The sequence below is a fragment of the Lissotriton vulgaris genome, chromosome 1_1 (assembly GCF_964263255.1).
Source record: "Lissotriton vulgaris chromosome 1_1, aLisVul1.2, whole genome shotgun sequence".
Taxonomy (NCBI): domain Eukaryota; kingdom Metazoa; phylum Chordata; class Amphibia; order Caudata; family Salamandridae; genus Lissotriton; species Lissotriton vulgaris.
In genome coordinates this window covers 1408243350-1408269797 of record NC_141685.1, presented here as the reverse complement: position 1 = coordinate 1408269797, position 26448 = coordinate 1408243350, and the positions used below count along the sequence as shown (strand labels likewise).

The following is a 26448-nucleotide window of genomic DNA, read 5'->3' as shown; positions in this document are numbered from 1 at the left end:
CATTTGACATCCAAAGGGGCACCAGGCAGGGGTGCCCTCTATCGCCCCTGCTATTCGCTCTCTACGTAGAACCTTTCGCGCAGGAGGTCAGGGACAACCAGGCGATTGTGGGAATCCTGTTTGGCGGGGAACCGCAGACCATAAGTCTTTACGCGGATTATATCCTCCTAGCGGTAGAGGACCCCGCGAGGTCGGTACCGGCGTTCCTGGCAGAAATGGAGGCGTTTGTAAAAGTGTCGGGTTTCAAGATGAATGTCGAGAAGTCGGTGATCTTACCTTTGGGGCGGAACGTCCGCGCAGCTGGGCGCAGTCCCCGCTGCTACGGAGGCCTCTTGTCCCGTGTGTCGTTGCCATACCTGGGCATATCCTTGACACCATGCACGGCCCAAACAGTCGAGTAGAACTATACGAATCTGCTCACTCAATTGCAGGGTGATCTAGCACGGTGGCGTCAGCAGACACTGTCTTGGCTGGGGCGCGTAGCGGCGATCAAAATGTCACTGTAGCCGAAGGTCCTGTACTTGTTTCAAACCATCCCGGTGACACCGCCGATAGGACTACTCAAAAAACTACAAGACAGCATAAGGCAGTTCGTCTGGGCTGGTTTAAGGCCGCAACTTCGCAGGGCCCTGACCACGCGCGCCACTTCGGAGGGCGGCCTGGGGGTTCCCGACTTACTTCGGTACTTTCAAGCATCGCAACTTCGGTGCCTTCTCGAGTGGAGCCGACCTGAATCAGAAAAACGATGGCTATTCCAGGACCGAGCAATGGCCTAAATATCCTTATGGAAGGTCCCATTCCTGAAACGTACCGACAGGCCCTCATACCTCAAGAAATCGCCCATTTTCCGCACAGTGATGCAAGTGTGGGACAAGGTAGCGGTTGCAAATGGCCTCACCACCTTTCCATCCTCGTTGACACCCCTGTTTGATAATCCGGCCTTTGAGCCAAGAACGGTCCCTGGGTCGTTCCCACAATGGAGGTCATCGGAGTGCAAGTCGGCTGGTCATCTCTTCGACCTCGACGGCTTCATGCAAATACACACCCTACAAGACTTCTATACACTTCCCCAGATTTGGCGTTTCCAATATTTCCAGCTCAGACACTGGCTTACCGCAAGAGAGGTGCTCCCCCATGTGAGTAGACAGCTCACCGCTTACGAAAAGTGGCTTCACACGAAACGGACCGATAGACAGATGATCACGGACCTCTACAATTTGTTACGTCCGCCCTCTTCAACCATGCGCTCCGCGGGCCAGAAACGCTGGAAGCGAGAACTGGATCGCTCCTTTACGGACAAAGAGTGGCAGGACATTTACTTCAGGGCCCACCACACTGCCCGAAATGTGGCTAGCAAAGAAGCAGCAGTAAAGATAGCATATTACTGGCACCTGACACCAGCATGGCTACACTAAAGTAATCCGCGCCGCGACCCGACATGCTGGAGAGGGTGCGGCCAAATAGGGACAATGACTCACATACTGTGGGAGTGTGCAGATGTAAAGGAATACTGGGAACAGGTGCTTCGTGACATTGATAGGCACTTTGAAACGGAGATCCCCGCTTTCCGGCATACGCACTATTAGGCCTCCCACAACAAAATCACATTCCCCCTCAAGTCACTCAGAGGGAAGCAGATGGGGTTGGCAATGGGGGCAGCGACACAACATATCCTATCACTCTGGGGCACCAAGAGAAAACCCACACACACGGGGTGGCTTCACAGGCTTTGGTACACAATGGGCATGGAGCGGATACAGGCCTCCCTTACTCAGACAAGGGACACCTTCCTAGACACGTGGCAGCCCATGGTCTCTCTCCTGTCGGAAGAATTTAATGAGCTCACATGCCCAAAATACCTCAAGGTGCTTCGCTTGGCAGACGACTTCAAGTGGGACACGGAGGCTTCGAACTAAGGCTCACACTGCGTATACACTACATAATGCTTAGTAGCTGCATATGGACCACACCGGGGGGAGGGATCGGGGAGGTAGAGGGGCAGGGGTGGTTCGGGGAGGAGGGTGAGTTTGTTGTTGTTGGGGTTTTTGACTGCATTGCCGGCCAGCATCAGGCCCTTACCCACATTCATGGACACATTATCCTACATCGCCGAGGGGTTTGCCCTCGGGAGGGAAGGGAGGGAAGCCGGGTAGAGACTTCGGATGTTCTTTGCACTATTTATTTGCCGACTTGTCATATGTTTGATGCCACAAAATTCAAAAAAATGATTTAAACCAAAAACAAGCAAAGGTTTTTGTTTTTTTAAAACAGCAATCATGTACAATAAATTACAGATAGAAAGAACACATATGACAACCACATATGTCTTTACAATTACTAATATGTTTTGGTCATTGTTGAGGACACATAGTATTTCCAGATAGCCAACATCTACTGTGTCCTAGTGCCTGCCAGATTTAGTTCCACTTGTTCCACCAGGGCTGGCCTGTCTTAGCATCACACCTCCTCGCCCCCAATCCCTGGGTCTGGGACAGATTTCCTGGCCCTAGGCCTGATTTCGCTTACCCAAAAAATAATAAAATGTTTACCGAGCTGTTTCATCCGCTTTTGGGCTGCCCCTACACATTTGCTCTGTAGAGTCTTTCTGCTCTTCTGAGGGGCGGCTTGCGAGGTTTAGTCTAATCTTCTTGCCTCAGGGTGAGAAGGGGCCGAAAGCCCACTAACTATCCCCATGGAAGTGAGAGGAAAGCGTTTTGTTTTGGGTGGGGGGAAAGTTATGATGTTTGCATGGCCTTTTTGATAAGAAAGCTTACTGGGAGCCACACTAGTGACACTACCTTTGATTTCCCTGGGAAAGCAGCTGCATGCACACTGCGTTAGCGAGACCTAAAAAGGGCTCAGCACTCAAGTGGAGTGCTCCTCACCTAAGGGGTAAAGAATAAACCTATTCTTCTAGTTACAGGCGATTAACTGGCTACGGTCTGGCTTTGAGCAGCAAAACTGTCCGATTGGTTCAACATCATTATAGTTTCTGGCAATCTTTCTTTTTTTTTTTTACTTTCTATTTTATAAGATCAGGCCTCTATGCTGCCCATCAGATAACGTAAATCTTAGGTTCAGACAGCAGAGCAATTCCATATGTTAGCTATTTCATATTCTGACAGCTTGTTTATCACACGCTGCCAGCATCTGGTGTGACCTACCGGTTACAAATCTGATTCCCACCAAGGCCAATTTAGCTTTTCATCCTTTTTAGGTCTCGCCCTGGAACAGGGACAGAGACTCTATAGCTGCCTGATGGCAGGGAATGAGGGACAAGAAACTGGCACGATTTTTAGCATTCGGATTTGGCTGCGCGAACGCGCACGTTCCGTCCTGCGCCGCCCTCCCAGCCTACTGCGCATGCGCCGCCCTCCCAGCCTACCGCGCATGCATGCATGCACACAGACACACACACACACACGTCGCAGACAGACACTCGCTCACACACACACCCCCTCCCCCACAGTCACACACACGCACTCCAAGACACATACACACACGCACGCACGCACACACATACACAGGCCGCCCCCCCCCGCCCCCGCCTACATGCTCCTCTCCCTCCGCCCGCCCGCCGCTCAGCAACGCACTCACCGGCTTCCTCTCCTCAGCTGCAAGGCCCGGCAGCAGGACTCTTCTTCCCTCCTTCGGCACCGGGGCGCAGGGTAGGCTCCTGCCTGCTCCGGTGCTCCCTGCTCCCAACACGGCTCCAATCGCGGCTCTTCCGTGGGAGGCGGGGTAGGCTCCCGCCCTCCTACTTCCTGTTTCCGGGTGTCGCGCCGGCCTGCCTGACTTCCTGGTCGCAGGCCGGCAGAGTAACGAGGATGTTTTGCGGTATGTATTTATTTATTTAATTATGCATTTTTATATAGCGCAGACTTTACCCGAAGGCGGTATTTATTTATTTATGTATTTATGCATTTTTATATAGCGCGGACTTTACCCGAAGGCGGTATTTCTTTATTCATGTATTTATGCATTTTTATATAGCGCGGACTTTACCCGAAGGCGGTAATGCTTGCCTTAGCGTAATGGTGTTCCTTCTTAATTTATTGGTGGTGTCCCTGTTAGAATTATTCCCACTTTTAGTCTAGCAATGCTTGGCATGATGTTGGCATCTTTGGCATTATTGAGCCCATCCCTGGTATAATGGGACCACAACGTATTGTGGGCATTCTTGACACAATTGTGCTTCTCTTCACCAGCGGTGATGGTCATCCCTGGCATGCGATGGGTGTTCATGGAATTGGATGTTGATATGTAGACATGTAAAGCCAGACTCTGTCCATGGGGCAGTAATATTCATGAGTACTTGATGACATGGAGATCAAAGATACAACTAAAACTGAAAAGCCATTATTTTGAGAGACTGTCATATTTGTTTTTGGGAATCAGAAATATTTATTAAAATGAAATGCTTGTAATAACAAGCCAATGCATGATTACCAGCTGTGATCGTGTTTTCAAAATGTTTGTAAAGTTGATATTAAAGTGATAATTCATGCTAATTTCTGTAGTCTTATTTACATCTTGTTTACAATTATACTATACTACTAATGTATGTTTACTAGCCATAACTGTACTGTTATATGTTACATTTTAATTACAGTGTTTGCCTTTTACAATCATTTTCTTACAAACTACCTCATAAAACAAAAATATTTATGGCTAAAATATTTTGCACTGTTTGCACAATATATTTGTGATGTTTACACTTACCTATTTGAAATTAAAATGTACAAATGGACATTTAGTCAATTACTATTAAAAAGTTTAACTTTTTTGCTAAGATATTCTTGTAATCTTTTATGCAAACAAATTTAAATACTGCATAAATAATTTTAACAACAAATACTTTATATGTAGCTTTTTATGTACATAAGAAAACTATAGCATAAAGCAAAAAACATTGCCATTTACAATAATAATAGCTCAAACTTAAATAATGCGAGACCTATTGCATTGCAAATGCTTGTTATCTATCTGTGATAAATCATTAAATTGAATGCATATAGCACTGAGAAGAAAAAACTGTGTATCAACAGCATTCCAGCATTGAGGGTGCTAGGCAATAGATCTTTAGCTAAGTATGTATCAAAAAGCACGTATGCTATATTGATTACTCTATCGCAGTAATGCGGTGGACGGGAATAGTTTATTAATGAAGTTAGTTATTTTTGTGATTAATCAAGCACTGTTATCACTTGCAAGAATGTTAATTAAATGCCTGGGTGCAATATGTGTACGAGCTGCATTGTTTCGCATAAAATTCCTGCATATAATGGATTAAAGTACTGTGGTGTTCCTGTCCCATTGATTTTTAGGTCGTACTCTGCCGATTTATCCAAGCATTCTGAGGAAATTGGACTGCTATCCCACAAACCTGTTAACTAGCATGGCCATGTAGCAGACAGTGTAGTGTTATTGGATTCTATCCCGAGAGAATTACAGACATTACTTGGAGCATTGGATAGAAATTTAACAAACAAGCCATTCTTAGAATTAATACAATAAAACAAAGATTTTCTGTAGCCGGGAAAAGAGTTTCCTGATGGTATGTTACTGTTAATGGTACTCAGATTTAACAGGTACTGCTGTAAGCATGTCTGAACATGAAGGGACATCAACAACTTGGGAAGTGGGCGATACATGTAACAGCCGATCTTAAGCTTTGTAACTGAAGACAAGAGGATTTTATTTGTTCATGGTTTTAATTGTGAATACTCAACTCTATTCTTCTCTCTGGATCTTGTTTTTTTACCCTGCGTATCATTAGGAAAGTATCCCGGTTCTTCTCTCCTTCTGCACTCAAACTGATTGTAATGGCCATGGTCTTATCTAAGATCGACTGCGGGAACATCATCTACAATGGTGCCCCCGCCTATGCACTCCAACGCCTTCAGCTGGTGCAGAACCAGGCTGCCCGCCTGGTTCATGGCCTATCTAAATATCATCACTCTTCACCCCTTCTCACGGCCCTTCACTGGCTCCCAATTAAACAAAGAGCCCTTTTCAAACTCGGCTGCCTCACTTTTCAAGCCCGGGCGGGCACTGCCCCCGCTTTCATTAACTCTGCTATCTCTAACTACAGTCCTTCCAGAGACCTACGTTCCTCCACTAAATCCTTACTAACCATCCCCCGCTTTAGGAAAAAGCGATCTGGCGGTCAGAAATTTTCGGTTCTTGCGCCCACTTTCTGGAACACCCTTCCCCTCCCCCTCAGATCCTCCCCCTCCTATACTGAGTTTCGCAAAGCCCTTAAGACTTTTCTGTTTCAGCAAGCTTTCAGCCTATAGCCCTCGGTGCCCTCCCCAGTTTAGGGATCCTTCAGCGCTAAGAAACTTCTCAGTGAATGTGCGCTTTACAAATTGCTAAAAATTCAAATTCAAATTCAAATCTGTGAGGTGTAATTTTAAAATTGAATCTAGCATTCTTGGGACATGGAAAGTCATAGGATTTTTGGCAGTAGCTAGGCGGCTGGTGGTAATTTAATTCTGGTATCCAAGGACCCCAATACTAATGCACACCAGTTGAATGGTAAAGTTGCCCCTCTTAGCACTTGACTTTCTGAGGTAGTGTGTTTGAGCAGTTAAGCCTTATTCCAGCCGTTCGAGGGGTTTAGAGACCCAGAATACCGTTTGACACATTAGATAGCCGTTATTAATTTGAAAGTGCTGTAAGCATTTTTTAAAAGGATTTTATCATCAAGTAAAAAATAGCACTCCTTGATCTAGTTGGAGAACCCGAAGGTCCCAACACCCTCAGGCCCAGGTTACTACCTCAAATGTGTTTGTAGCCGCCGCTTGCTATACGCTTGAAATCCAGCTAACTTTGAGCACTCTGACCAATGTAAACCAACCAGGCGTACTTTGAGGCGTCTCAAGACAGTTCAGAAGATTTCTAGTTTTAATCAACTCAGTGGTGCAAAGCAGAAAATACAGTGCATCAGTTCTTGCTATGATAGGTCTCGCCTTCTAGGTCAATGCCATTGATTTGATCTTGAGAAATGTATTCAAACTGGAAAGCCAAAACCCACCAGCCAAACAAAGTAAGATGAAAGATCGCCACCCAGGAAAAATAGTATTTCTGTAGGTGCACATAGGGGTCCTTCGGAAGGGTGTCTCTGTTTTTTTATTTTACAGATTTTTATATAGCGCGAACTTGACCCGAATCGGGTATCAGAGCGCTTTACATAGCACCATTTGCAATACATGAGGACACATTCATTTTTGTTAGGCACGGGGAGATTAAGTGATTTGCCCAGAATCACAGGATGTTCAGCGTCATTGCCAAGACTCAAACCCAGTTCCCCAGCTTCGAGGTCGGCCGCCCTAGCCGTTAGGCCAACTGCTCTCCCCTGTTGTCTTCAGTGACACGAAAAACAGCCCAGTTACACTGTGTTGGGAACAGTGGCTGGTTAATGGACCAATCCTCACTGGATGGTTTTCTACTTGATAAATTAGGGTAAGGGGCGTATCTTGTGAAGTACTAGTCATGCTTAACATTTTAGCAGCAGTGGGTAAACACACAAAGGGTTTTGTGTTAACATGTGGCTGCTGGTTTCTGGTAAGCTTGAAGGGGGTCTTGTCACAGCTACAGCAGGTAATATTTGTGAAATTATTAGGGCTAGAAAGATGATGCCAACGATAGAGGATTCATTTGACTTCCTCTCGACAATGGGATGGTAACCCATGATAGCATTGAGGACTGGATGCCTCCAAGCACTCCTGGATCATGACCAAGGTAAGTACAGGCACTATAAGAGCAAGGGGTAAATTGAGGATGATGAAGGCGGCAGAATAGCTCTAATACTCGGGGGTTATTATTACCTCCCTTTGGGCAGCTGTGCTATGTTAACCTAGTGGATCTGGGGCAGGCTCTGGCTGTTGATCTGCCCCCTGCAAGTTCTTTCCTTGAGCTCGTCCTTACTTTTTTCCCACTAGACCAGATTCCTCCTTCTGGCACGCAAATGCCTGCACCACTTGCAGGAAAGGAGACAGTCCTTCAAAGAGATAGTCCTTCAGTGCGATAGACCTTTAATTCACAGGTTAAACATTGTGAAGTTCTGCTGGCTTTCCCAGACTAAGGCTAAACCTGTAGGAAGAATAATAACCAAGCAGAGGGCTGTCTCATGCTTCTTGTACACGTTTCTCGTGGGCTACTGCATAGGCATCTTTTTTGTTGAATCAGTAAAGCTGAGCAAAGTACTGTCGGTGATTTGCGCTATATAAATACATGTACATTTACATTTACATATTTATACAGTTTAAGGTCACCAGTTCGATCCTCGTCACCGGGGACATCAGATTCTTGGATTTCATATAATGACCAATATTTCTGGGACTTCTGGTCTTTGTCTTTGTTCTTGTCAAATGACATAATTCAAGGCTGCGACCCATTGGCCGCTTTCAGGAATGAAAGATAGGAACCCTCTGCCTATGTCTTGACTACTTGGAACATTAGGCCTATAAACTACCAAAATCTGTATCAAACGCTTGCATCTGTTCATTGCAAGTAGTTCAGACCTGTTGAATTTTCAGGAGTTAGAACTGGTACTTGCTCAGTTGGCAACAGATCATTGCTAAACACGTATGGGATAAAGAGTATTTTCCCTAAGTTAGTTTGATAGGGTGATTGTTACTGAACATTACATTACATTGGAACCAGGGCTTGAAGGAAATGCCAGACTTAAAGTCAAGTTGAGTAACGTGAATTTCGGGAAACTTGATGGCATGCATTTATTTATTGTCTTGGCAAGTTGAAGTTGAATAAAATGCTCTGTGTCGTTTGCTTTCTTCATGTTTAAACTATCAGCCGTGGGAGTGGCCTGGGCCAGGCTGTAAATTATTTGTGTTCAAAATATGCACAAGGAAATCTAGGCGAGAATCTGCTTCATCAATTTTAATAACACAACAGCCTGTCTCTACTTCACATTTCTTCTAATTGCGCGCAACCGGGGTCTTAATGTGATGCTTTATACATTTGGAACACTCCAGAGTCCAAACTAGAGATAATTTCTTGAAAAATGTATGGAGGATAACTCGGCTCTTGGGATAACACTCTGTAACAGCAAATGTGTGTTTAGATGTCCATTTGACCATACAACTCTTCGTGTAGGGTCCTGTTTAGCATCTGCCTAGCAGCTGAAAAAAGTTTCTATGTAGCGCACTGTGACGTAAGTTATAAGCCTAAGCAATTAGTACAGAAAGCTCGTCACTCGCCGGAGATGATCTCTTGCCTGCGTAGAAATCGAAGTCCACATTGCATGCATTTCATGAGACAACTCCTTTTACAGTGGTGCAATGCAAAATGACGGGGCCATCCTGTGGGATGGGATTAGGGACCCAAATCTCCTATATTTTTACACATATTCCTCGGCCTTCAGATGATTAGGGACCTCCTGCTGCATTGGGGGCCCCCTGGAGGGCTGTCCCTATGCCCTCAACCGTCCCCGTCGCAGGGCTTGCGTTACACCCAGTCTAGTTTATCATGGCACAGTGCTATGTTCTTTGGACACCCACTTACCAACCTGCTGGCACAAGGAATGCTTGGACACACCAGTCTAGATCTAGTACTGATACAGGATCTTGGATTTTAAAAAAAATCACATGTCTAGAGCTTTTTTAGATACTCCCTTTAACAAGCTGTTTAACAGACACAGAAATGATGGTGACAAATCGGTGCCATTCTTAGGAGAATGAAATGGTCAAATTCTACTCTATGGAATAGGAAACTCCTAACCCTCTTTTAGTGAACCTGTAGCTCAGTAAAATCTCTGTTGATCATAAAACTTTTTATATGATAGCATACGATTATCTTGACCGCCCAGTATTGAAGATAACCTTTCATGGTATAATACAATTTTCCATGAGATGGTTACGCTTCAGGCCTTTTCTGCTACATATTTGTTTCCAAGACAGTTCTTTTATGTTTTTTTTCTCCAAAATAGGTTATTGAATTGCCATCTTGTTTTTTCTTTCTTACACTTGCCTAGGACATATGCCTATCCTACTTTTTATAATTAAGAAGTGACAAGAGCCATGAAAATGTATTTGGAAGTAACTGGATTTTTTAGGACCTCTGATAATCTTTTTGTCGCACATGATGATCTTGCCTCTGATAAAAATGTATTTGAAGCTATTATTACCAGGTGGATCGCCGTCTACTGAGGACCTGTCTCTGGAAATCTTCATGCTTATTAAACAAAATCTAGTCTTGCAACGTGGCCTTTCAAAACATTTACATCTCTACAGTCATTTCCGAGGCACTTGTTGCAAGCAGGATACTTCTCTTTTCAACACGTAATTTCTAATAACTAATAGAATACGGTGCTTTGCATCTCTTTTTCTCAGTCCTCTTTCATAGATCTCCTATTGATAGTAAAAACTCACTTCTTAAAATGAACGGGAAAAGGCTTAGTGCAGAAACCCTATCCCAGACCTTGAAGAATTGCAAATGGACTGCTCATGAGGATGCCACAGAATTTTCTTTGTAGCTCACTGCATTCATTGATATTGTGGCCCCACTTAAGATAATTCACCTACGAAGAAAGACGCCCACAGCACCATGGTTTTCATAAAGACTCAGACTGCTTAGACAGGCTTGTCGTCGCCAGGAACGAGCATGGCAGAAATCCTACCTTAATCCTGGAAAAAATGCATACAACGCTACGCTAGCCGTATATAATGCAATCATCAAGTAGGAAAAGTTGTGGTACTGACCAATGAGCTTGCTTCAACTAAATATCTTTTTAAGCTAATCAGCTTCCTATTTCTCCCCTCAGCGCCATTGCGAATAGAAAATTCCCAAGATTTCTGCGACCGAATGGCCAAATTCTTTTATTCCAAAGTGGTGGATATATACAAAGATCTGGACTTTCACAACTCTAAGCTCTCAAATTCGTTTAATGTAGTCTCAGGCAGTATCTGACTTTCAAAGGAATCTGTCTGCCCAAGACAACCCCACAGCAAGCTTATCGTGTTTTACTTTGCTGACAAAGCAGCAAACAGAACATTATCTGCTTGGTGTTAAATCGGGCTCCCCACTAGAACCTTACCCCCCCAATGTTCTGCAATTAGGAGCCAAGAATATAGTTCCCAATCTTACTCAAACCCTGAAAAAAGTTATTGTATCTGGGTGTTTTCCTCTAAAATGGAAAAGGTGGTAGTTAAGCCGCTACTCAAAAAGGCAAATTTGGACCCTCAGAACTAAAAAATTATCGCCCTATTCCCCTGCTGCCTGTACCCACTCAAATCCTCGAGAAACATCTGAACTCTCAGGTTATGAACTATCTTGAACAATTCCAACTCCTAGACGCTTCTCAATTTGTATTAAGGAGTAACCAGGGGACTGAGATGGCACTAGTATCTGCAGTCAACAGCATCCGCTCCATGGTGGTTGCAGGAGAGGCTGCGGTGTTTGTCCTTTTGGACCAATCTGCTGCCTTCAATACCATCCCCAGACCCAGCTTGTCGAGCCGCTCCAGCAGCTGGGGGTCACAGACTTGGCACTTAAATTCTTGACATCTTTTCTAAGTGACAGGTCATGGATGGTAATGGTGGATCAGTTTCGCTCTGAGTCCATAGTGTTGCCTTGTGGGGTGCCTCAGGGCTCTTCAATGAGCCCTACCCTGTTCAACTTGTATGTCTCTCCACTAGCGAAACTTATTAGATATTTTGGGCTGCAAGCTCTGTCCTGTGCTGATGACACCCAAGTCATTCAGTCTATCTCGAGGGACGTCAATGAGACTGCCTTCAATTTAAAAAACTGTATGCAGGCAGTGGCCATATGGATGTAGAGAAACCAACTATAACTGAATGGGGACAAGACGGAGGCCTTGATCGTTGGTGGGCGACCCTCTGTGTAGTCCAATCTGTGGTGCCCGAACAGGATGGGAGCCTTACCCACTCCAACAGACTTTGCAAAAAACCTTGGAGTACTGGTTGGTACAAATGTAGCGTTTGATTTACTGGTAAACAGGACAGTCTCTACCTGTTTTTGGATAATTAAATCCTCGAGGAAAGTGTTTCCCTTCGTTCCTCTACAGGGACGAAAACCAGTGGTCTTGGCACTTGTCATGTCCAGGTTAGAATGCGGTAATGCCCTCTACCTGGACATAAATAAGACTTTCCTTGCCAAACTGCAGCTTGTCCAGAATGCTGCAGCCAGACTGATTCTTGACATCCTGAAATTTCTATCTGTCTCGGGGGGATTTGGAAACTCACTGGCTTCCTGTGATCAAGCGAATTACCTTTAAGGCTCTTTGCATGGTTCATGATGCCCTGGACAACAGAGGCCCTAAACAACCCAGGAATCTATTTCAACACTACATTCCCTCCAGACAACTTTGATCCTCAGGTAAACATCTATTAAATATTTCTAGGCATAGGAAATCGAGGTGGGGAAGAAGAGCTTTTTTAGTGGCTGCATCCACGTTGTGGAACTCGCTTCCCCTTTCAATTTCCAGTCTTCAGTCTCATGCCTTATTTTGTAAAGCCTTAAAGACCTGGCTGTTCACTCTGTAATGGCTATTAGTTAGCTTTCTATTTTCTCTCCTATCCGAAGGCTAACTGCTATCAGAGCTTTGACGCCTTTTGGCATTATTTGCGCTTTACAAGTCTTTTTTCATTCATTCATTTATTAGTTTCGGTAACTTCATAGTGCTTGGCAGATATGGAAGAGTGCATTATTATTGCAGGGAGTTCGAATGCAGATAAATGAGTAGTTAATTGTGTCTGGAATTGTTCGATTGAGACCTCTGTTCTGTGTTGAGTTCAGTGAACACAAGTTTGAATAGTTAAGTTCTCAAAGGTTTCCTGAATTACATCGATTTGGGGTTCAAACTCAAACGCATTCCAGAGGCTTAAGTCCTTGTACGCCCATTAATCTTCCTCCATTCCATCATGTTGAATGACGATTGGGTGTTCTGCTGGGTGGAAATTGAGCGATAGGCTCTGGTTGGGTGTAATGAGGTGCCAGCTCCTGTAGCTGTGCTGAACCTTTTCCCCAGTATGCCTCCTTGGGACAGTGGCTAGAACATTGAAGTTGATCCTGTATCGGCAGAAGCCAGTGGATTGCATTCTGGGTGGGTTTGGTGTGGTTCTGCTTACGAAAGTTGAGACAAAGTCTTGCTGCCTGGCTGTGAAGTCTTGGAGTCTGGCAATTGCTTTTTAGGGTAGCAAGATAGATGATAGTACAGTAACACCCGGGTGAGAGAAACCTTTATCCTTGAATCTTAGTTCTGGGTATGCTTGCACCCTTTACTTTTTATGTAATCAGGAGCTACAGTTTGGGAACTCACAAGAGCGGGCTGAAAGAGTATGAATACATGTTTCTTGTGATTCACTAATCTTGGTTCATGCCTTCTTACCTTAAGAACACTTGTTGCATCAACCCTGGTAGCAAGATTGTGCTGTCTGTGTTAAAATGGAAAAAGAATGGTGGACCTAAAGTGGAGGTGACTCAAAAAATGTGGTGTGGGGGAGGTTTATATGTAGAGTGAGCCGTTAGAAGGCATTTTTAAAATGAAAGCTACACCCAAGACAGAAGTAACCTGTGGCGCAGTGTCCCACAAAGTTGTAAAGAAGGAAGGACAGGAACTACGAGTATCCAAAATACTTAAGAAGTAAGGTATTTATTTTTGTTTGTGCTTGTATTGAACTTCTTATTTCTGCAGCCTTCTGTACAATATACGACTTTGGGTTTTCCTGTCAATGGTGTTTACAGTGAATGTTTTATCTCCTAGGAGGGCCAGTCGGATATTCTTTCTGGGTTTTGGAATGCAGTCACGCAGATCCTCTCCTCTCATTTTCAGAAGGCGACACAAGGTCAGTCTTATATGTCGTAATTTAAATGTTTACTTAAAATGTTTACCCCTCTTTGAAGGTTAAGTGCATTGCATTATAAAGGGTTGAGGAGGGGGACCACATGCCATACTTAAAAAAATTGCTGGCTCTCGCTGGCACCCAGAATGGTTGCTGGTTGGAAAGTCGTCAGGGTCGCGGGTACCCTGGGGCTTCTCCACAGCTACTTGTGGTTGGTTGTTGCCAGCCCCTGAATCAAAGCCCCCACGCTGTGCACGGATGAAGTGCATGCGTGGCTTGGGGTTGGCTGCCTTATGGGTAGGATGCAGGGCCTGGCCGCAGGCCAGGTACTACATTCAGCCCAGCACTGCGCATAGCCGAATGTAGTTTGTGAAGCGTGGGTTGGCGTTTTACACAAAAAAGCATAGAAATGTGCTGAAAAAAAAATGTTAAAGGGATGCTGTTGTTAGGTGAAGAGTTAAAACATACTTTTTTAAACCAACAAAGCCACTGAAATTCACCAAAGTTATCTCAAGTAACTATAACTCATTCTCAAAGGTAACTCACACCCTTGCCATGCAGTGCGAATTAACCCACATAATCTATCACTCATGGCATGTTCTATGATGTCATTGAAAATATTACTGCAACATTTCTAATGAAATTATTGATGAGAAAACTGTGCCTGGCGGGTACACGAGTTATAGTTAATTGAGTTAACAAAAACTTGTGCAGTATCCACTGGATAGTTATATTTAGGTCTACGTTTCCATAGGGAGAGCATTTTTTGGTTTGCTCATAACTTTGACACCATTTGAAGAATCTTCACCAACCTTTCCAAAACCATGTTTGTCCACCTCCGCTCATTTCTGGAAAGTTTTGGGGTGGTACATCAAGCAGAGCCCGGGGAAAAATGGGTTCACAAAACCAAGTCTCCCCATGCATTTTACATCACTGTGTAGGCAGTGCTACCGCAAAAACTGCCAAAATGAATTATACCACATTTGGAGGAAGCTAGATCTGGGTCCAGAAAGCATGCTTTTTGTGATTTGGTGTAAATCCGTTCAGTTGTTTTTGAAATATAAATGTTCAAAAATATTTCTATATCGCCAGCGTCCCTCAAACCCAATTTAAACAAATAGAGCCTTATTGACCCAGGGGGCTTTTTTTACCCTTGGCCTTCTTGCTCCAGAGGGACCAAGGCTCTGATTGGCTGCCTGCATGAGGAAAAATGCTGCCATTACAGGACTCAGGTACTTAAGGCATTGTTACTAGTGTGGCGGTCCTCCTGCAGCGCCGCCACTGCGCCGTCCACAAGCAGACCGCCAGAGCTGTGGTGCGCCCACCCACAGGATTATCATTGTAAACCATGGCGGGGGGTGGTGTAGCATTCTCACAGCGGTGGGCTGTTAGGCTCATAGGAGAGCCTGGCATGCAGCCCGCCGCTGTGGCAACACCTGCAGCACGTTCTTGCATGGTTTGGCATGCACACCATGCAGGAACAGGGATGCAATTACAGAGAGGCACAACAATTGCCCCCCTACATGCACCCCCCCAGGCCGAGGAGCGGCACAAGGGGCCTGATAGGGCCCAATTAGTTGCCTCTCCGCCACCCTTTACATGGTGTGCTCACTGCCATAAAAAGGGCGGTGGACAGGCAACTCACAATATACTTCGCCGTTGCGCAGTGGCATCAGCAGTGTATTCCTGCTCCAGACCTCTTCGCGACCGCTGTGGGATACTAGATCCCCGGAAGACGCAGTGGTCCTGTGACGGTCCGACCGCCACACTCATGATACTGCGGGGCAGCTGTGTGGCTGTGGTCAGACCTCCGCCACTAGTACAGCGGTCCATCGCAGCACTCGTAATAAGGTTCTTAGTCCTCTAGCCTATGTCCAGCTTTCAAAAAATATATACTTGGGTCTAGTTGGGATACCTAGCTCCCACAGGCCTTCTTAACAGCCAAAATATATAGATGCATAATTAAATATGCTGACTGGCATTTACTTTTTTCTTTTCTTTTCAATGTTGCGCCCCCATAGGACTGACTACCACGGAGTCTTGTGTATATGTATATGCTCAGCGAACCTCCAGAGTCATCAGAGGCGGGGCAATAATGTGAACAAAATCACCTGAACCCACAATCCAACCTGCATGGACTGAGGCAATACCTTTGAAAAAGTTTAAAGTCCTAAACGAAACGAGTCAGGTGCCTCACGCTGTGAATAAATTGCTGCCTGCAAATCTGAAATACTGTGTGCGTCTCATTTTCCCCGCCCTTGAACTATATATATATAGTGAACAAGGCGGCAACGCCGAAACGCGTCTAAGCAGACATTGAGTGAATAAATCGAGTTTGGATTCAGATTCATGGTGTCAGCGCCTTCTTCTTATCGGATAAGTTTGGCAAGACTTGATATATATATATATATATATATATATATATATATATATATATATATATATATATATATATATATATATATATATATATATATATATATATATATATATATATATATATATATATATATATATATATTTTCACTGAAAAAACCATAGGTTTCACACATGTTATAGTTAGCTGGACATTTCACTCATACAAAACCATTGAAATTCCCCCGTTATAGTTAGTTCAGCTAACTATTACTCGCGCGCCCAAAATGCACTGCTGATGATGTCACATATTACATTGCTCATGACATGGTCAGTGACATCACTGATGGACCCCCTAAGCAGGCCTAGGGGGTCAGGGTGTTTCTACCCTGCCCCCTTTTCACATTTCGTTTTCTGTTTTCTTGTGGCTGCCAACACTTCCTGGTTTGGAGTGTTGACAGACAGTTTACAACCAATTAGCATGCAGCTCGTGCTCGTAATGGTACGCGAAAAGGCCTAGGACAGTACTCGTACGAAACAACTTCGCATATATATCTATGATTTTACTTTTAATTTTCTCAGGGACTACTGAATGGATTTACACCATTTAACAAAAAGCACAATCTACGGACCAAACTCTACCTTTTTGCCAAATTTGGTGTAATTCTGTTCAGCAGTTCGGGCTGTAGCCGTGTCTAACGGTCCCTATGGAAAATTGCATGGGGAAAACACGTTTTCGGACCCCCCTTTTTTCTCAGCCCCCGCTTCACGAATCACCCCGAAACTTTCAGGGGCGGAGCGGGCCATCTTCTTGGAGAATTTCGCGAAGATTCGTCAACCTGCGCCAAAGTTATTCCAAATAAAATGTTGTGGATTTCCTATGGAAACTAGGTCCTAACTATAACTACGTACTGGCGACCGCCAGTAGGTAATATAAATATATATATCACAATCCAGCCGGTAGCCGTGTCATAGATCCAAGCACAGAACCCAGCGCGTAGACACAGAAATACGCCCAGAGCCAGTCTTTGGTTATTTTCCGCTTTATTAAGATTTCAAGTGCAGGGTGAAAATGCCAAACAGACGCGTTTCAGACAAGACGTGCTTGCTCACTGTTGGCGGGGGTATGGACCACTATTAACATTTATAGCATACAATGTGCAAAACGCGCCAGATTCAAAAACATGTAGTTGAGATATAAATATATATATATATATATGTATATATATGGTGTTTCGAACCGGATCACTGACACAATATCGTGGTAAACAATGTATTTGACTAAAATATTGTGTCATAAATATCGTTTACCCAAATATGTTGTGTTCCTATACTTTTATTTTTTTGTAAACTATTTTTTATTAACTTTTGGAATTTTACATCCCTGTGTAATGCAGTAAAACAATTAAGAAGATTAACAGTGCTTGGCGGTCATACCACTATTTAGATTAGGGTATTACAGTATAATAGTATGTTGCTATGTGGCATTCGACATAATGCAACAAGAGTTAAAGATGGTTTGAAAATAAGGAACACTGTTTTCTTCTCTCGTTAATCGTGCTCCTGCACTTATAATCTCAGGTACAAAATATTTTTTTTAAATACAGTTGACACTAATATCATCCAAAATAAATAGTCTAAAGTAGTAAATATTATATATTTTTATATATACATTTCATATAATGTAACTTAAATATATTTCACTAATATTTATTGCTTTATATAATTATATAAACACACAAACACATATGTGTGTTTATTTGTATATATGAATAAATATAGTTTAGCATGATATATATATATATATATAATATATAATATAATTATTAAACAGTTTACATCATATTTTTATCATTTACATTTTTATTTGAATATATACTTATATTTCTTCGGAGTAATACATTAAAAATAATAACATTATTTTAATGTAAAATAAATATTTCTATTCATTGTTATACTATTCATATACATATATAACATACACAATACAAACAAGTGCATAAGAAAAAAATATATGAATTAATGTAGACACTAAATAAAATATTAAAAATTGAAAAATCAAACGAAACACATTTGCAAAAAGTACGAACGAAATTTAAAAATAAAAACAAATTGTAACCGGGGTAGGGGGGCTTGGGACGCTTGGGGTGGTGACAACAGTTGGCTCAACAGACACTTGACCCGTATATCTTTTTAAACTCGGTTTTATTTTTAAGGTGCGTCTTGTACGGAACGTTAGTCTCTCCCTCGCAAACTCTATTTTATCCGTGGTGGTGGTCTTCGGGGCACGCAGGGCAACAGATATGGAAAGTCCCCAATGTTCAGAGGGAGGTGCAGGACGAGTGGTTTCTTCTTGGGAAGCGAATTGCAGATCCTTCAGGCAAGGTTCAGTCCCCGGCGTTACTCTCCCCGGTGCAGCCACATGGAAGGGAGAAAATGGACAGAGGGAGGCCGTTAGTCGTTTTGCCTGACAAGCGTCTGCACCCAAGGGTTTCCCGTGATTGTGAGGGACACCAGTGTATATTACAAACACGCTAGTGATTCGGTGAACATACAGGAGGGAAGAGTGAGGAACTGCGGGGTAGGTGCGGTTCGGGTACGGGTATGAGGTAAAGGGAGGGAACGGGAAACACAGAGGTTAGGCACACACAGGGGCTTTGTAAACTATTCACACGGGGCACTCTTTCTCCCCACCCAAGCCGCCCAACGCCGCCGTACCTGGCTAAGCCACACTCCTCCCTCTGGAGCGTGGCACGGCGGAGCACAGGGTCGTTGGCCTCCTGGCTTTCCTTCTTCTTTTCGCCTTCCGTTTTCTCCTTCGTCTTCTTCCTCCGTTCGGTGCTCCTCGCGTCCTCTGTCCCTTGGCTCGCCGATGACGTCACACGCCGCGTCCAGGGCTTCCCCTGTTTTCACCCATCCAGGATCGTCGACGTCAGTGGTAGGCGGGTCCTCCTGGAAGTCATCATACGCCCACTTAAAGGGGGCTGTGGACGTTTCTTCGGTTTGCTCCACGTCCCAGTCGCCCCTTGGAGTTGCAGTCTGTGGAGTAGAAGGGGCACAATCAGGAATCCACCAGTCCTCTCTGCAACCCGACCCGGCCCCGTTACACTGCTCCCCCCTAGGATTCTCCCGATCGGGGAGAATGGGCGATCTCGACAGGTAGTCCGCATTGCCATTGTGGACTCCTCTCCTATGAACTATGTGGAATGAAAATGGCTGTAGGAACAGAAACCACCTCAATACCCTGGAGTTTTGTGACATGTTTTTCTGCATCCACTGTAGTGGAGCATGGTCCGAAAACAGCGTAAATGTTTTCCCCTCCAGGTAGTACCTCAATTTGTCCACTGACCAGCGGATCGCCAGGCATTCCTTTTCAACCGTGGGGTATTTACATTGTCTCGGGTGTAGCTTACGACTGATAAAGAGAATGGGGTGTTCCAGCCCATCTTCACCCGTTTGCGACAACACTGCCCCTATTCCTATGTCCGAGGCGTCAGTGGCCAGGGAGAAGGCTTTGTTAAAGTCCGGTGGAATCAGGACGGGGCTGGATGTGATCGCTGCTTTTAATTGTTCGAAGGCTAAGCAGGCCTCTCTAGAAGGACTCTTCCCTAGGTTGTTTTTGGAATTGTTTTTCAGAAGGTCTGTCAAGGGAGCTGCGGTCTCTGCAAAATTCATGACAAACCGCTGGTAATATCCTATTAGACCTAGGAACGCACGAAGAACTTTTTTTGTGGTTGGAAAGGGTGTACTGGTGATAGCTCTTATCTTCTCCTCCTGAGGAGCGATGACCCCCTCTCCCAACATGAATCCCAAATACTTCACTCTGGGAAAGGCCGCCCTTGATTTTTTAGAGTTTATGTGCAGGCCTGCCTTTTGTAGGGCCCGTAAGATGCTGGCTATGTGGTCAAGATGGTCCTTCCAGGTCTTGCTAAAGATGACAATGTCATCCAAGTACACTGAACTGTACTTGATGTGGGGAGCCAATACAGTGTTCATAAGTCTTTGAAATGTAGCCGGGGCTCCATGGAGCCCAAAAGGGAGTACTGTAAACTCGAACAACCCATCATCAGTGGCAAACGCTGTTTTGTGCCTGTCTGTTTCTCGCAGGGGAACCTGCCAGTACCCCTTAGTCAAGTCCAGAGTTGTGATATATCTGGCCTCTCCAATTCTTTCGATGAGTTCATCAACTCGTGGTATCGGAAAGGCATCAAATGAAGAGATGGCGTTCAAGGCGCGAAAGTCCATACAGAACCGGGTGGACCCATCCGGTTTTGGAACCATCACTATTGGTGACGCCCAGTTGCTACGTGACGGTCGGATGACCCCTAGCTGTAACATGTCCATGACCTCTTTTTTTATGTCGGCTCTCCTGGCAGCCGGAATACGGTAGGCCCTTTGCTTCACTACCTTGCCAGGTTCAGTTTCTATACAGTGCTCAGCTAAATGGGTGTGACCTGGCACGTCCGAAAACATCGGTGCAAACCGTTGTAGAGTTTGCATGAGCTCTTCCTTTTCAGTTTCTGTCAATTCAGGATTAATGGGCAGCTTCTCGAGGGTAGTACCCTCGTCTCTTGACGGTAACGTCAAGTTCGCCGCAATGGGTGGTGGACCTATCCATTTCTTTAACAAATTGATATGGAAGGTTTGTTGCCTTCCCGGGGTGATTTGAACCAGATAGGTTGTTTTACCTATGGTCTCCATGACCTTGTATGGTCCCTTCCACTCACTTCTGCATTTTTGGCTGGACGACGGGAGAAGCACTAATGCCCAATCCCCCTTGTTCAACGTCCGCCATTTTTTCCCTTTGTCATATAGGTGTCTCTGATTCTCCTGGGATCTCTCCAGGTTGGAATATGCCAGGTCCCTGAGTTTACCCAGCCGGGATTTCAACTGATTGGTATATTCCAATAGCGACCTCTGTTCTGCCTCCCCTTCTTTTTCCCAGGCCTCTTTCGTAATTTCCAAGAGCGACCTAGATTGTCGACCATATAACAACTCAAACGGGGAGTACCCCAAGCTACTCTGTACCTGGGCCCGCAACACGTAGAGAGCCAAGGGTAACAACTTGTCCCAGTCTTTGTTTTCGGCAGTCAACATTTTCTTTAACGTGGATTTGAGAGTACGGTTGTATCTCTCAACCAACCCATCCGTTTGTGGATGGTAGGCCGAGGTGCGTATGTGTTTCAGTTCCAGGGTCTTACAAACTTCTGCCATCATTTTTGACACAAAGGGCATCTCCTGATCTGTGAGGATCTCCCTCGGGAACCCCACCCTTGAAAACAATTCGATTAATTTATCCGCTACATTCCGTGTTGTCGGAGCACTGAGAGCAAAAGCTTCTGGAAACCTAGTGTTATAATCGACAACAACAAGAGCATAGGTGTGTCCTCTGGAGGTACGAGGCAGGGGACCAATGAGGTCCATTCCCACTCTTTCGAAGGGATTACCAATGATAGTTAACGGTTGGAAGGGTACCGCTGGAGGTCTACTCATGTTTTTCTTTTGGCACACCTCACACTGTCGACAGTATTCTTCTGAGGTTTTATAAATGCCAGGCCAAAAGAACAATCTTGTGATGTTTTGTAGGGTCTTTTCTGCCCCGCTATGTCCTGCTGTTAGGTGGGTATGGGCATAGAACAAAATCTGTTCCCTAAAGTCTTTTGGGACTACTAATTGAGGGGAGTCACCTGCCTTTCCTTCCCTGTACAACGGTTCATTGATGATCCTGAATCTGGGATACCCTTGGGACGGTGTGGTTTCGTTTACATGGGCTGCCTCCCATGCATTCAGGAGCGTTGGGTCATTACTCTGCGCAAATTTGAAACTCCGATCTATCTCCCAAGGATCGGTTGTGATAAATGCTTCTCTTGGTAGTTCCAACTGCTTGCGGAAGATGTTCAAAAAGTCAGGATTATCCAACGCCAGGATTAGATCTTCGGGCAACGACTCTACCACCCCTACCTTCACCACACAAGACTCTCCACCCAGGGGCTTAAGAGTAAGATGAGCCACCGGATAAGGTTTCACGTCTCCATGTACACATCTAATGTGTACCAGTAGATCAGGGCCCACCTGAGAGGGTAGTACATGCAGTTTTTTTATGACCGATTGTTTACAACCGGAGTCTAGAAGGGCTTTTATGCATTTACTGTTCACTATTACCCTTGCGTAGAAGGAGGGTCCCATCTCCGCTGTATACATTACGGCTTTCGGTATGTAGCCGACCTCCATAGGTTCCTCGGTTGATCGTTTCCGGGGACACATTCTAGCTATGTGTCCCCACTCTCCACAGTCAAAGCATTGAGGACCTCTTTGGGATGGAGGCTCATATCTTATGGGGCGTGTTTTCAACGGTTCTGGTACTGGTTTTGGTTTTTTATCTGGTTTTGCCAACCCCATAGGTCCTTTGTTGCCTTTGTCCGTATCCCAAGGGAAGGCCCGTGGCATTGCTCTGTTTAGTTCGATGCCATCTCAATGGCCTGGTCAGCGGTAAGGCCTGAATGTTGTCTGAGCCACCGCTGAGTGCCATAAGGCAAGGCTTCCATGAACTGTTCCAGGTATATGCTGGACATTACTTCCTCTTTGCTCCTGCTCTCTGGTTTCAGCCATTTGTCGGCGGCCATCTTTAACCGCAAGTATAATGTCTTGGGGTGTTCCCCAGCTATCCCCTTTTCTTTCCTGAAGCGTAGTCTGTAGGCCTCTGCGTCTAGCCCCCGATGGTCCAGGATCACTGCCTTGATGGTCACATACGGGGTTATTTCCGCATGGTTGGCTACCTGGTAGGCTGCTTGCGCCTCACCAGACAGTAAGGGGGCCAGGAAAAACGGCCACTTGTCCTCGGGCCATCCACATGCTCTGGCTGTTCGTTCAAAGTTAAGAAGGAACGCGTCGGGATCTTCCCCGGGCACGTATTTTTGCAACTGCATTCTTGAGGGATGGGGTCCAAATCCCCGCCGCTCTGTTGGGGTAGGCACTCCGGGGTTCTGTACTACCTTGTGTAACCCCTCGAGTTGGGCAGTAATGGTATTTTTGAACATGTCCCGGTCAGCGTCCGCAGCCGTCATTTGTTGGCTGATAGCCCATTCCAGTTTCTGTTGGCCTTCAATAAGTTGTTGAACCACTTGTTCCATGGCAACTGTTTGAGTGGAGGGGCTGAATCCCACTTCTGACACCAATGTAACCAGGGTAGGGGGGCTTGGGACGCTTGGGGTGGTGACAACAGTTGGCTCAACAGACACTTGACCCGTAGATCTTTTTAAACTCGGTTTTATTTTTAAGGTGCGTCTTGTACGGAACGTTAGTCTCTCCCTCGCAAACTCTATTTTATCCGTGGTGGTGGTCTTCGGGGCACGCAGGGCAACAGATATGGAAAGTCCCCAATGTTCAGAGGGAGGTGCAGGACGAGTGGTTTCTTCTTGGGAAGCGAATTGTAGATCCTTCAGGCAAGGTTCAGTCCCCGGCGTTACTCTCCCCGGTGCAGCCACATGGAAGGGAGAAAATGGACAGAGGGAGGCCGTTAGTCGTTTTGCCTAACAAGCGTCTGCACCCAAGGGTTTCCCGTGATTGTGAGGGACACCAGTGTATATTACAAACACGCTAGTGATTCGGTGAACATACGGGAGGGAAGAGTGAGGAACTGCGGGGTAGGTGCGGTTCGAGTACGGGTATGAGGTAAAGGGAGGGAACGGGAAACACAGAGGTTAGGCACACACAGGGGCTTTGTAAACTATTCACACGGGGCACTCTTTCTCCCCACCCAAGCCGCCCAACGCCGCCGTACCTGGCTAAGCCACACTCCTCCCTCGGGAGCGTGGCACGGCGGAGCACAGGGTCGTTGGCCTCCTGGCTTTCCTTCTTCTTTTCGCCTTCCGTTTTCTCCTTCGTCTTCTTCCTCCGTTCGGTGCTCCTCGCGTCCTCTGTCCCTCGGCTCGCCGATGACGTCACACGCCGCGTACAGGGCTTCCCCTGTTTTCACCCATCCAGGATCGTCGACGTCAGTGGTAGGCGGGTCCTCCTGGAAGTCATCATACGCCCACTTAAAGGGGGCTGTGGACGTTTCTTCGGTTTGCTCCACGTCCCAGTCGCCCCTTGGAGTTGCAGTCTGCGGAGTAGAAGGGGCACAATCAGGAATCCACCAGTCCTCTCGGCAACCCGACCCGGCCCCGTTACACAAATATAAAATATATTTAAAAAAGTTTTAAGGCTATAAAATCTATTTAACCAATATTGTAATAACTATTGGAGTTTAAGAAAATTAAATATACTGTTCTCCCTTTAGTGTGCAATAACCGGGAAAGTGTTGGATGTTGGAGGAGTTAGATTTACTATTCCTACTCTAGTAAGTGCAACAGTATAGAAAGTGTTGGACTTCGAAGAGGTGAAATTTACTATTCTTACTCCAGTCTACACAACAGCAGGGAACACTGTGGACTTCAGAGGGGTGAAATTTACTATTGCCACTCCAGTCTAAGCAACAGTAGGGAAAGCATTGCACTTTGAAGGGGTGAAATTTACTATTCCCACTCCAGTCTACACAAAAGTAGGGATACTGTTGGACTTTGCAGAAGTTAAATTTAGTATTCATGCTCAAAACAAAGTAACAGTAGGGAAAGCATTGGATAAAGTTTACTATTCGCACTTAAAACAGCACAACAGTAGGAAAAGGTTTGGACTTTGGAAGGATAAAGTTTACTATTCTTACTCCAGTCTGTGCAACAGTAGTGAAAGAGTTGAACTTCAGAGGGGGGTAAATTTACTATTCCTTCTCAAAACAGCGCAACAGTAGGGAAAGTGTTGAGCTGCTAATTTGACTATTACTTCTGCAGTCTAAGCAGAGGTAGGGAAAATACTTGATTTCAAACACATCACAAATATGAGTAATCCCCATAAATGTAGAAAACATCTAAAACTATTAATAAAAAGATAATTAACATAAAATCATATATATATATATATATTACCTACTGGCGTTCGCCAGTAGGTATATATAGTTAGGATAAATTCCCTATGGGACTTTTGAAAATTCTATGTCTAATAACTTTGGCGTTTGTGGATGGAATCGGCTGAAATTTTCAGGAAAATGGCACATTTTGTTTCTGAGCAGCTCCTGAAAATTTGGTGGGGTTTCGTCAAGGGGGGGCTGAGAAAAAAGGGGGGTCCCAAAACGCGTTTTTTGCATTGAGTTTTCCATAGGGCGGTTGGACTCACTTTTAGCTCGAACGGCTGAATGGATTTGCACGAAACTTGGCAAAATTGTAGGGACTGTTAGCCCGATGTGCCTTTGCTAGGTCTCAATATATGTGCTCCAGTAGTTTTTGAGAAATTAACGTTCAAACCAAGATATATATCTGTAACAGCGCTCTGGGCAGCGATCCGGTCCGCTTACTTTTCGCTTATCGGAACTTTGCGCGCAGAAAGCTGATTGGCTCTCCGGTGTCTGTCAACATTCTAAACAGTCCGGAGCGGACGCCATCTTGTCTCTCGGTAGGATCGAGAGAGAAGAAGAGGTGGAAAACGAAGGGGGAATTTAATGAAAGGGGGCAAGGTATCCCCCTCTTGACCTCCTAGGAATGTTGTTGGGGTTATTAAAGGGTCCCGTGGGGAAAATAAAAAAAAAATGATTTTTCACGGTAGAAGCGCGGCCGCGAACTGGTAGCGAAACGGGAATTCGCCATTTTGTGCTTCGTAAATTAAATTACTAGTTATAAGTGGGTACGGGAGACGTATCCTAATCCCCTATGTTTCCTGAGGGTGGGTGAGGAGGCTGATATATGTTGATACATCTCTTCCAGCGGCTGTGCGTGAGCTTTTTTTTTTTTTTTGCTGCGTGACAGTCCGGAGCGGCCGCCATCTTGTCTCTCGGTAGGATCGAGAGAGAAGAAAAGGTGAAAAACTAAGGGGGAATTTAATGAAAGGGGGCAAGGTATCCCCCTCTTGACCCCCTAGGAATGTTGTTGGGGTTATTAAAGGGTCCCGTGGGGAAAATAAAAAAAAAATGATTTTTCACGGTAGAAGCGCTTCACGGGCCGCGAACTGGGCCGCAAACTGGTAGCGAAACGGGAATTCGCCATTTTGTGCTTCGTTAATTAAAGTACTAGGTATAAGGGGGTGCGGGAGACATATCCTAATCCCCTATGTTTCCTGAGGGTGGCTGAGGAGGCTGATATATGTTGATATATCTCTTCCAGCGGCTGCGCCATCTTGCCTTTTTTCGAATGCCACAATTTTGTCGTGCACGGCAGCCATTTTAGATGCTAGGCTGGTCCCA

The 26448-nt window shown here is 45.2% G+C and overlaps 1 protein-coding gene across 1 annotated transcript in view; it reads left to right on the top strand.

The window, feature by feature from the left end:
* The window catches only part of COG5 (component of oligomeric golgi complex 5), a 1241975-nt gene that overhangs the window by 892171 nt on the left and 323356 nt on the right, over nt 1–26448 (top strand). Inside the window, exon 11 of the mRNA XM_086929720.1 lies at nt 13748–13829. Coding sequence (XP_086785846.1) covers nt 13748–13829 — 82 coding nt within the window. The remainder of the gene's footprint in view (nt 1–13747; nt 13830–26448) is intronic.